This window comes from Amblyomma mixtum, chromosome 2 (genome assembly GCF_055824585.1).
Source record: "Amblyomma mixtum isolate Tamu chromosome 2, ASM5582458v1, whole genome shotgun sequence".
In the NCBI taxonomy this organism is placed as follows: domain Eukaryota; kingdom Metazoa; phylum Arthropoda; class Arachnida; order Ixodida; family Ixodidae; genus Amblyomma; species Amblyomma mixtum.
Window position 1 is genome coordinate 66,293,493 of NC_143013.1, and position 12,799 is coordinate 66,306,291.

General features: G+C 44.7%; 1 protein-coding gene across 3 annotated transcripts in view; it reads right to left on the reverse strand.

Annotated features, from left to right (window-relative positions):
• The window catches only part of Reps (RALBP1 associated Eps domain containing), a 58,950-nt gene extending 46,181 nt beyond the window's left edge, over positions 1-12,769 (reverse strand). For 2 of the 3 annotated variants that reach the window (XM_089571758.1, XM_089571757.1), the window contains exons 1-5: positions 12,525-12,769; positions 11,955-12,176; positions 6,768-6,891; positions 5,115-5,159; positions 3,441-3,541 (exon numbers count right to left, since the gene is read on the reverse strand). In XM_089571758.1, the coding sequence (XP_089427884.1) occupies positions 3,441-3,541; positions 5,115-5,159; positions 6,768-6,891; positions 11,955-12,110 (426 nt within the window). In that variant the 5' untranslated portion in view covers positions 12,111-12,176; positions 12,525-12,769. The remainder of the gene's footprint in view (positions 1-3,440; positions 3,542-5,114; positions 5,160-6,767; positions 6,892-11,954; positions 12,177-12,524) is intronic. The other variant, XM_089571756.1, reaches the window with a different exon arrangement.
• Positions 12,770-12,799: the final 30 nt, after the last annotated feature.

Below are 12,799 nucleotides of genomic sequence, written 5' to 3' on the forward strand. Positions count from 1 at the left end.
AAAATTTGTCCGGACCAAGACGAATTTTTCTTTAACTACATGACTAACCGGTACATCCTGTGACATATTGTAAATTGATAACAGTTAACATGATTGTATATATATTTTTTTCCTTTTTATAATTCCCTGTAACCCAACAGCACGCATCTTAACAACTTTGAAGATATCTTAACATTGTTGTACAGTTTTTCCTTTGTTTTTTTTTTTTCTTTTAACATGCCAGCAAGTGTAATGGCGACCGCTACATTTATTGTATTTGTATATTTTGTGTATGTGCCGAATGCAGTTTGCTTACCCCCAGGGAGGAAGGCCCTCGTCAGGCACCACGCCTTTTGGCCTCCTTCCTGAAGTGTATGAAACACTTCAAATAAATACTTTTCAAACTTCAAGCTGCAAAGTTTCTGAGAAAGCTGTATAGCTTTCCTTTGTAGCCGTATGGCTGCGCTCGGGTGGATGCCAATGAGTAATTACTCCCTTATTACCATCCAGTTACATCATCGCTCTGCTACGAAAGCCTGAGACGATCCCCTGAGAGCTACACTCTAAAAGCAAGTGTGAAACACTGCTCAATCATGTGCAGCCCTTTGCAGTCACCAGCAGTGCAGTAAATGAAGCTGCAGTCAACGTGTAACCATCAATTTGCTGCTGCTGCTGCGGTGGGAGCTTGAGTGGAACTTGTCTTTGTCACGTCATTGCTGGTCACAATCTCAGTTAAGGGTGGACACTGGTCTTGAAAAAAACATTTTTATTAAGGAAGTCACAGTTACGAAATCTTCAGGGCATATGTATTTTTGTGTGCCGATTCTAAATATGTCATTTGATTTCATGTAAAACAATTCCTTGAGCACTTATGCACTTTTTATGCTAGTATTTTGCGGAGAGTTTTGAAGAAAATTTGCTGCGAGAAACTCGCTGAAATGTATGCCACTGGGTTCTCTTGACACCAAAGAATACAATAAGGGTGAAATTGTCCTCCTGCCTATCATAGAACTTATGTTATGGAGTTTTGAAGTTGTCGCTTCAGAAATGAGAAGGAAAATGTGTATTCCTGTGTGTGAAGTGGTAGCTTCAGTACCCTATTACTCAAGTTCTATGAGAGCCAGGATAATAATTTTACCCTTATTGTATTCCTTGGTATCAAGAGAACCCAATGGCATACATTTCAGCGAGTTTCCTGCAGCAAATTTTCTTCAAAACTCTCCACAAAATACTTGCATAAAAAGAGCATAAGTGCTCAAGGAATTGTTTTACATGAAATTAAATGACTTATCTAGAATCAGCACACAAAAATACATGTGCCCTGAAAATTTCATAACTATGACTAAATTAATAAAATTTTCTTTTCAAGACCAGTGTCCCCCCTGGTTTCAATGTCCACAGGTGTCTGTCCAACTCCTGCAGTGCAACTCAGCGATTGGCTGAGCTTGCCCTGAGGCCTGCTACCATCTGTGTGATTGTGCGCAGGGCAGGTTGTGGTGAGGAATGCAGCGCTTGAAGAACTGAGGTTTTCAACACAGTGACTGCTTACGAACCAAGTTAGATACACCTTTATCTCTGCCTACAGGTGAGAACGGAACTTAAATGAGTAAGACCACCAAGTTTCTGCGGTTGTTCCCTAGCTACCTGATAACGTGTCAGCCTTAGGAACGACAGGACTGGAGAAGGTATGTCCCAGCGTGCTTCAGATAATTTATTACAGCACTGTTTTTCATCAGAAAGTTTGAACTCTGGCTCTTGTTGGCTATGATGTCACAAAGCACACACAAAAACGCCATAAGTCACAATCACACAGACGGTAGCAGGCCTCAGGGCAAGCTCAGCCTATCACTGAATTACACTGCAGGGGACGGACAGACATCTGTGGATGGAGTCATACTGGTGAACAGCGCAAAAAAGGCGGGACAACAACAAGCACTTGTCTTGTTGTTGTCCCACCTTTTTTGCGCTGTTCACCAGTATGAATGCATACCAACTCGCCCAGATCTCAGCCTTACTATCTGTGGATGGAGCTGTGACACATTCACTATGCTCACAGCAGATGATGGAAACGTGATGTAATACAGTAAAGCACCATTCATACAACCCCCATTATTTCGGAAATCCAGATAATTTGGACTACCACCAAGGTCCCATCTATCACCCATTTAAGTATTTGGCATCTGATGCTCGTTAATTCAGATGTTTCTGGGCTCGCACCAGTTAACTCAGATGGACTCCCGAAGCAAGTCCATGTTGAGGTAAGACTCCTCCTCAAAGCCTCAATAGGGGATATTCAAAATTCCGCAAGTGCGCTTTTCCGCATAACAATGTTGCCCCCAACAAGATGGCGAACCATGCGTTTCCAGCTGAAACAAAGCAAGAAAGACTGGTTTTTTGTTTGATTCTTCTAAAATATGTTTCTTACATTCTATCCACACCTTTAGCGCCTGTCCTGTCGCCCACGTAGTTCCTTTATAGCGAGGTCGGCCATCTTGTTAGGGGCAACATTGTTATGCGGGAAAGCGCACTTGCGGAATTTTGAATATCCCCTATTACATGGTACAGCCTTGCCTGCGCACCTCTCATGTGCTGGCAACGGCAGGTGTCGCAACGACTGGAGGAACACTGTAGTTGCACAAGTAGTCTAGGTACATAGCTTTGCTTATTGAGCTTCGCACTAGCCAGCATGACGGCACCTATCAGTACGTATCAGCCAGCCAGCTGAGCCCAGCTGCATGCCAGTATGGGCGCCAACTGGTGCATCACTGATCACTTTTGTTTTAGTCGTCCGATCCAGCACAGATGTGTTTCCCTCACTTTCATACACACAGTGCTTCCATTTTTCTCACGCGCTGAAACCATGGGCTCATTACATTCGGTTTGCTGAACACCACAAGCGATGCAGCTCCGTGCCACTCCACTGCACCGTGAAGGAGGTTGCAGAGATACTTTACGGAGCACATCTACATTGACATCCCCAACAATGCGCACACAGTAGAGAGTTTGTTAGAAGAACAGAACGCCATGCAGTCATCATCTCCGAAGCAGACAACCACTACCCAGTTTACGCCATCCCCTCAGCCCCGGCCACCCCAACCCAGAACTGATTACTGCACTAAGCGGAGCGGTGCATCGTAGAGAGGGGAGGGTAGCAGGAACCACACATCCCACACCCCGCTCACAGTTACCAATCGCCCTGACTGGCAGATCACCCCATCCCCCCCAACGGCCTAGCTGCCACTAAAATTCGCATTGCCACAAGGGTAAACATCCGACAAATATTTTTCACCAAAGAATTTTACTACAATTGAAACCACCTTTGGCAATTTGCAATTTGCAATGGCAATTTGGACATTTCTTCTGGCCCCCCGCATGTCCGAATTAACAAGGTCTTACTGCACTGCACCTGGTGCTCAGAGGGTGTCGGCAAGTGAACAATTAGGCAGAGGACAAGCACTTACCTGGTGTTGTGGCGACAGCTCGAGGTCCTTCAAGCTGGGCTGCCTCGATGCCTTGTTGTGGCTCTTCGACGGGGGTGGGGGCAGCTGAGTTGGGTGGCCGGCTAGAAGAGTAACCGGCACACACAGAAACAAAAGCTCCACTAAAGCTCCACATCATGCAATGCACAAAAAAAAAGCACGAACATTACGAGCATGTTTTCTAAATGCAATGGCAATAGCTATCAAAACAGTGCAATGAATGCCGTTAACATTACAGATTAGCAAACAGACTCATGAAGGTGTGCATGGAAAGAATGGGACAACCACTGAGAGCCATGCTTGGAACTGCAAGCCAATAAAGCCCAATCAAGTCCTGCCGTTGCTTTGTGCTAGTAGTAAGAAAGAGCAAAGAATGAAAAGTTAGGTTCAGCCCACCTGTGACACACACTGCATAGTGCCAAGGTGACCATCGAAAAAATATTACTACGATCATGACATCAAGTCTCAGGAAAAGCGAGCATCTAAAGGTACAGGTCCTTGGCACAGCAAACGTGCAGGTGCCAAAAACTTGCATGCAGAGGTCTACCATGCAATCTATCAAAACTTGGGTTCGGGCTAGTTGGCTGTGCATGAAAAATAACAAATTGGGTTCGGACTAGTTGGCTGTGCATGAAAAATAACAAAATCCCAGAAATGCAGCGCAAGAGGTCAAACAGAGGAAACAAATGGGTGCCAACTATACGAAAAGCCTAGCATGCTTTTATGCCCAGAAGGAATGTAAAAAAATTCAAAGCTCTTTTTAATTTACAGGGACCCTGAAATGATTTCGATGGGCCTTTTCTAGTGCAACAGATCTGTAGAAGTGATCAATGTGGGTATTTGAGTCAAATTTCAAAGCTCTGCGTGGACCCCATAATATAGAAATAATTTCTAAAAATCACTACTCACAGTAGCTCGCAACCGATTAGGGCAACACACCTCACCCCATGTCCTCTTCCCCAATGATGCCAATGGGCAGATGGGGGCGAGCTTGAAGGCCAGCTGCACTGCCCACTGATGTCATCGGGGTAGGGGACGCAAAGGTGAGGTGTGTCACCCTAATCGGTTGTGCGGTACTGCGAGCAGCATTTTTTAAAAATTATTTCTATACTATAGGAACCACGCAACTTTCAAATTTGACTCAAATACCCCCAAGGAACCCCCTCTACAACAGATTTGTTGCCCCAGAATATGCCCATCGAAATCATTCCACGGTCCCTTCAATAGAGTGGAACCATTCATAGTCTCGGTAAAGATACTCAAAACCTACACATCGCCTCTCTACTGAGAAAAAGACCGCGTGGTTCCCTTATTCAGCTGACAGGAATTCTTATCTTTTGTGCTCCTTCTGTATATAGAGCGTGTTAGCTTTCAAATCAAATCACCACCTTCACCCTCTACTATATGCTGTGCACAGTTTGGTGAAACAGCATTCATCTGGCACTGCAACTCTGAAGGCCTATGCAAATGGAGTGCATTTGAAATGATCAAGAGTACAGCATTTTACCCGTTTTGCTTTGATTCAAGATGGTGCAGCTAGGCTAAAATGCAATCAATAAAACCACTGTGTAGACGACGGATGTGTGCATAAAAAATTGCTCTCTGGCTATATCCCGCTAACAGAAAGAAAAAACTACTAGTGCCAAGCGCACTCACCATGATCGTTGGGCCTGTGGAACCTTGGGAGAGGAACTTCCACACCTGGAAGACAATGTGACAACTTCTGTACAAGTTGCAACTGTGAGAGATATTAACAAACTTCCACACAGAATCCTCGCAATGCCCTACTTCTTCCTTTGCCCCCTGCACACTTTAACAAAGGGCGCAAGAGATGCTTTCAACCCATACGTTATGGCAATAACTCCGTCAAAAAAAAAAGGGAAACACAATGGCACCTTCACTTGAGGAGTTTTTTTTCGAAATGAGCCAAATCCAAAAACTGAAAGTAACGCAACACCAACTGTAGTGGCAAGCTAAGCCAGTCAACTTTCCTTTAAAAAACAGATCAGAACAAAATGGGTCAAATTACACTAACTGAGCTAGCCCGCAGATCACATTTCAAATCGAAAACGAGCCAAATCCTTCCACTGCGTGGATCGAAATGAGCCAAATCCGTTCAACCAATAGGAGGCTGACCCGGAGACCACGTGATTCAGCCAACATGGCAGCCTCCTTGTAGGCTCGTGCCGGCGGTGTCGTGCGTGATAGCGCGGACTGCGTGGTCTGTTTCGCGAGCTCCTTTGTTTTTTCAAGACTTTTGCTTTGACGGATTTAGTTCCGCATGGATTGCGACGGGTATGAAGAGGTCGGTGAACGTTCCCTGGAAGGCGTACTGTACGGAAGTAATGAGATCAACGTCCAACCTGCCTTTCAAGATTACTGAAACGAAGGTTTTTTACATTCAGAGAAATGTGACAGGCCGAAGCCCTCAAATTAGAGCCGAACCCCACTACAGGGTTTCGGTGTCTAATTTTGTATCGGTCCTAAAGAGGGGAAAGACCCCTTGTACAAACACCGAAACAGTGCGAGCTGTATGCACACCACCTCAACGAACTGAAGGTGAGAGACGTGACCAACCTTCTGGTGACTCACTTTGGTGTGTCATGGAAAGAAAATGAAGAACTTGCGTATTTTGAGGCTGCCTTTCGTCGCTGTCAAGAAAAGGAGCCCATGGCAGATTGCGAAGAAGGCTGCTTATGCTGCCAGGAAGACAGGCCTGCTATCCATGTATGAGTGTAAGGCGGGTGACGCATACTTGTAATTTTTTTTTCTGCTGAAGTCACAGCACAAGCATTTTTCCATATTGTTTTGAATGTAACCTAAAACATACTGCAGTAATAATAAAGTTTCGAGAAGAAAAGTGGGTCGAATCTGATGCTTCCCTTCGATATGAGCCAAATCCACCAATGTTTCCATTGTTGTATAGGCCAAACTATGCACGTAAATTTTTGGCGATTAAGGCTGTTCGACTGCTCTATCTGCCCCATAAAACTTGTGAGGTACTAGGTTGAATAGTAGCGCATTCCTTTCAGACAAGAAATTATGGCCTTGTTCTAAGTTTCTGTTTTGGTGGATCTGGCTCATTTCGAAAAAAAACTCTTCACTTGAAGAAAAACTTTTTCCCTTGACAAACAAGAAACTATGAACACACAGTTTTCCAAGGTCGAGCCCTGCATCACTGCCACAGAATGCATTTACCCTTGCATTAGGTGAGTATTCCAGGGAATGCTGCTTCAAACCCTTTGAAGACCATGTTTAGACGTAACAACAAGCGAAAGAATGCATTCCCCCCACTACTGCTCTCCTCACCCGAAGAGAAGGTGTCCATCTTGAGGGGAAGGCCCGCCTGTGCGGCTGCTATCAGCTTCATGGCCAGGTAGAACTGGGGGCGCCCGAAGTGGCCCAGGCGCTTCGCCCCACACAGCTCGGTGATCTGCACAGAGAGGGATCCCCCAAGCTGCCACACTCAACAACACCTTGGCAGCCAACAGGGCTGCAACCACACGGTGACTCAATACGAGCCACAAGGCAAGAAAATGGAAGTCTGCTGCATGCGTGTAACGTTTATGTACTTTTTGCCCTGCACAGACGCAATTACACTGCATCCCCGTTTTAACACAAGGTGATAAACTTAGTGAGCTAGAACCGGTACAACAAGTCACTAAGGTTCAACAACTTGGCTTGCCAGCTATGCCACCACCCATTCCCATCTGCTTTTACAAACAAGCCAGTAAGCAGTTGGCCTTACTTTCCAGGCTCCTAGAGGCCCAACCAACATGCCATAACCACACAATGACAATTATATCGATGCTGCTAAAATCAAACCATGTTAACCATTCATACACAATTGTAATGGCCCCAAATTACAGTAATCCACAAGGGTACACAAAAGGAGGCAAGGAACAAGTGCTGCATGTCAAATTAAAAAATCAATTTGTGTAATGATTTGGAATGAGTTGGATGCGACGCCAACTATGAAGCGCTCTCAGAGAAAGAAAACAATAGACTTTTGCACTGCTCAAACTCGCGATCAGTGCCCTCGCACTGGACTTCACTCCATCATAGGCCCAAAGACAAAGGGGCTACTTTCACTGAAAAAACAGAGCTTTTGGTCCAATGTTCAGGGCATCCCCCAGGGTGGAGTAGATTAAGAGAGTAATTACTCATTGGCACCCACTCAAGAGCAGCTGTACAGCAACAAAGCAAAGCTCTACAGCTTCCACGGGGACAAAGTTAAAGAAAAATCGTCCTGGTATGGGGTTCAAACCCCACACCAGGAAGGACTTTTCTTTACAGTTTCTGTGGAAGCTGCAGAGCTTTCCTTTGTAGCTGTATGGCTGTGCTTGGGTGGGTACCATGAGTAGTTACTCCCTTATTACTAATGGAGCTTTTACGAGCTAGAAAATTACGAAAAAATGAAATAAAGGTATTGCCACAACCAGCCAGTTCCACAAGCAAGCTACGATGACATCAAGACCAATTTTTGCATGTGTTTTCCGAGGCTATGCTACACCACCATTCAGTTCCAAACAGTGGCCATGGAGCCCCTTTCGATCTTGGGTTTCAATCAAGTGTCGGGAAGAAAAGTATCCCTTCATTTTCACATGCAATTTTCACATGCAATTTTCTCAGCACTGAATGCGTCTTTTGTTGCCCAACAAATAGTCAACACAGCCACGCTCAGCCACGGAGGAAGCGTGGCTGTGTTGACTATTTCTCACCTCTATCATTACGCAGGGTGAGAACATGCAAAACAAAACCTAATGCAACTATTCGGAGCAAGTTATTGCATCGAAGAATGCAGGTGGCATGTAGACGTGTGAAGAGCTGCACTCATACTTCGCATTACACGCTATCGTAACGTTCTATAAATTTTTAGAACTCTTGCTGCTGTCAAAACACACAGATGAGCTAAAGGCCTACACGGGAAGACACAAAATGCAAAGGAGTCTTCGAACAATTCAATTTGAGGCACACTGGAAACAGTAAAGTGTGCCACAGTAAGAGCAACCCACTGCACTTCCTTTCCAGCAAAATTACGGGAAGCCATCGAAAACCACTGGCACAACATGCTAAAAAAAAAAGCTCTTACTCGCAACTCGCACACAGCACAAATGGAAACATGCCACTCGGGCAAGAAAGCTCATCATAATCTTCTAACCATGCGCTATACATTCTCCTTTCTTGGCCCAAAGGTAAGGTTATTATTTGAAGCATATTTGAGGGAAGGCCATTTCCAGACGATGACGCACCAAATAGACAGCAGCTCAAGGATCAACATGAGAACATCTTCCTTGCATTTAGTTTTCCTTTGTAGCCGTATGGCTATGCTTGGGTGGATGTCAATGAGTAATTAACTCCCTTATTATCTTCAAAAACACAAGCAATAGATGCATAAAATGATAATGAGTGCAACTCGTGAGCGGCAGTAGAGAAATAATAACTGCGCACACTTTATTTTCTAGCACATAGGAAGTAGGTCAGGGAGAAATATTCAGGTCAATATCAATGTATTCACTCCAAAAAAGTAGGTTTAAAATATGTTATAGTTGTGTTTCATTGCAATTTGAATGCATTTTTCTTCCAAAAACGTACTTCAATGAAGCTTCCACTGATTCCCACGCTAGAAACACCCTACAGACATCTTATCTATGAGATAAGAATCCTGAAGGGCTTTACTGTGATAGAAACTATCTGCTTCGCATGTCGTACAAGTTGTCCATGCAATCACTGATGGCATTTCTAGGGGTTGCCTTTTGCAGCAAATTCCCTTTTAACAGCCAGCACACAGCTTCTTCACTGTTCAGAAAATCAATTCTCCGTTGCCCAGAATAACCAGGCAACAGTACAACCCTGCCTCGCTGTTCTCTCGTGTTCATGGCTTCCATTCCACTGTGATTAAGTTATGAGACAGCAGACACTTTGTCAAAGGCCTCCAAAAAGTGTGCACATGACAAGCTTTATCCTTACTCATCTTACTCATGTGGCAACTGTGTCCAAGGAACCACTGTGATACAACGGTAGCAAAGATTCTTGTTTCATTATCCCACGCCTTTAGGGCAGATGAATTTCATTCATGTTTGCAAATTCCAGAGAGGTGCATTCAAGCAACATTATCTCAGTCATTGAAATATAAAATACAATATATATGAAGGTTAAAAAGGGGCTAGAGCCGAGCTAGTTTGTTCAGAGTCATAGTTTTTGTAACTGCCAGAAGAGCACAATAAAACAGAAAGAAAACACAAAACATTAGGAAGCCATGATACCTGCGTACCTCCTAGCCTCGCACATGATTACTGACACATGGTGTCATTAATTTTTTGTTGTTTCTTCTTTTATGCATGTAATCCTGTGTCATTACATATCTTCACCTTACATGAATTTTTCAGTTGCTAGTACAGCCTCACGTTTGCTTCTCTTTATTATTGTGCTCTTCCGGTTGTTCCAAGAACTGTGACAATATCTGAAGCAATCGATGGTTTAAAACTCCCTAATGACAAACCATATAGAAGGAAGTAGCAAAATATACCTTGTAAGTTATTTTATATTCTATTATTTCTAGGCACATCTACTTCTGCATTCATTACAGTCACTGATATCTAATCTGGCTCATTAGAACCACAATTTATTACCTAAATCAATCAATCGCCACCAATTTAATGGAGCGTTTTGTTGCCTATAAGACTGACTTCTGGCAGCATCTAATCATGTTTTAACGCTTCCATGATACTTTTTAGCTTTCTACTTTCAGTGAACAACGCAGCGAGCTATGGAAAGGAAAATGATAGATGTAACGTTAAGAGATCGGAAGAGGGCGGAGTGGGTGAGGGAACAAACGCGGGTTAATGACATCTTAGTTGAAATCAAGAGGAAGAAATGGGCTTGGGCAGGACATGTAATGCGAAGGCAAGATAACCGCTGGTCCTTAAGGGTAACGGAGTGGATTCCAAGAGAAAGCAAACGTAGCAGGGGACGGCAGAAAGTTAGGTGGGCGGATGAGATTAAGAAGTTTGCAGGGATACAGTGGCGGCAACTGACAAAGGACAGGGTTAATTGGAGAGACATGGGAGAGGCCTTTGCCCTGCAGTGGGTGTAGTCAGGCTGATGATGATGATGACTTTCAGTGTCAAATTATGGTGCTCTCATGATGAATTCCACTGGCCAATCTGCAGCTCGTATTTTATAGCTTACAGACTGATAGCCTTCTCTTCAAAGGTTGTTATGCAATTGCTGCTTCATAGTGAGTCACCCAACTGACATGCAATCCACAGCAAATTTCAACTTAACAGCCCTATAATCAGACTAAACCAGTTTTTGTTTTAGTCTTTTATGAGCACGTTTTTCTGGCCTTTTTTTCTTGCTCAATTTTTTCTTCTACAAAACAAGTTCGTTCCCTAAGTCAAAGGAGCTTCATGGAGCTAAACAATGCTTCACAAAACTTATCTCTCTTCAAGGGCGGACAGGACAGACAAGATGGACCTTGCCTCACTACTATGGAGTGCAATTCATGCTGTTTACTTGCACATTAAAAGCACTGAGACATATTCTAACATAACCAGCTTGCCCTGGTCTCTACTAAACTACCAGTTTGCAAAGCTCAAGTCTGGTCCCACGTAGACACCAACTTTCACAAATGCGACTAATGTTTTGCAGGGTTTCAAAACATAGCAACCAAAAACATTCACTGGCGCTAGCAACCCCTAGACTTCAGTGTACACGCTCTGACAGTTCTATTTAATAAAGCCGTGCCTCTACCTCGAACACTTAAGAAGGGGAATTAACTGTCATTAGTTCTGCATAACGTGCTGCATGACAATCTACTAGTGAAGCCAGCTCACTGTTGTACTTTCGGTTTAACCATCCACGTAACCTGACCGTTGCCGTTTACCCTACGACACATTAACAGAAATGTGGTGAGCATTAACAGCAGCACATTGGAAACTCCGAGCCGCTGGTTACTGACATGTTACGACTGCGCAAGGATGCCAAATGCAGATCCAAACAGCGCCAAAAATACTGAAATAAAAACGAACGTGCAAATGACGGTGTTGCGGGTTCCGAGCGAACCAAACCACCGTAAATTAACATGGTTAAAATAAAAAGATAGCCTGGTTCCACTCGACATACGCACCAAGGCCTTGCCCGCAACGCAGTTACCGGTGCGTAACTTTTTGGCCGGCTGAGAAGCGAACGTCAGCGCGAAACATGGAAGACGACGCACCGCCGACGTCTGTCAATGCTGGCGTAGCGAGAACAGTATCCGGGGTATAGTCTTACAATGCAGCGAGAAACAGGCAGAACTGGCCGAACGACCGCACTCGGCTGATATTCCATCCGCGTGGACTGTATTCCGGGACGTATCGGAACGAGATAAATAACGTCGCGATCGCGCTTGATTAGGCGAAGGCGAACTGAACGCGCGGGTCATTGACCAAACAAGAATTTCCAATGACACACTGAACAGAAACAAAATAAGGTCATTGCAAGCATGCTCACCTGCTGCAGTGTTTCCGTGGGTAGCTGCGTCGCCAGTAGTAGTTCGGATGCTTTAGAACCAGAGATTTTTTCTTGCCCGTCAACGTCGTAAGCCGAGAACAGCTCGCCGAAATAGCGCTGCTCGGCGTCGGTCAGTTTCAGCCCTGGGCTCTCCATCGCAGCTGACAGTTAACGTGTTATTAACGGCACAAGTACGCGATTAAAGACTTGCTGTCAGCACCCCTGTAAAGGACAGAGACGGGAATACGACGAATCGTAACCAGTTACGTTCGACTAGAAGAAAATAAAAATGTCCCGAGCGGCTAACGACCAGACCCTCCGCTTACATCTCGCCGCTGCCCGTTTAACTGCCGACACCTCATTCACGAGGGTGCGACCCCAAAACAATACACGCAATGCTACAAGGGAGCCGCTTCCTGAAGGCGATTTCGAGTCAAACACTCATATGGCATGACAAAAATAGTAGGCCTAGATATCCGGTCTCTGCCGGCTATTTCGGCTCCCGTGCGCGCTACTGCGAGGCGCAAGGCACTACAGGCTACGAGGCTGGCTCAAAAAGAACGTTCATACCTCGCCTGCCATGGAGTTCGTCACCAGTTAGCCTTCCTTCCGAATTTCACGACGTAAAACGAGCACCGCGCGACTAACCCATCCTTCGTCGTCTACCATGCCCACTTCGGACGACATTCGCTGTAGTAAAAATTCATTTGTATGTTTTTAGTCGCAGTTGTCGTAGAAACAAGAAATTTACAACGAACATAAACAGGGTAGACGAAGCCAAAAACTCAATTACCACTTTTTTTTTTACTCATAACTGATTAGTAACTGATGCGATGAGTCGACAA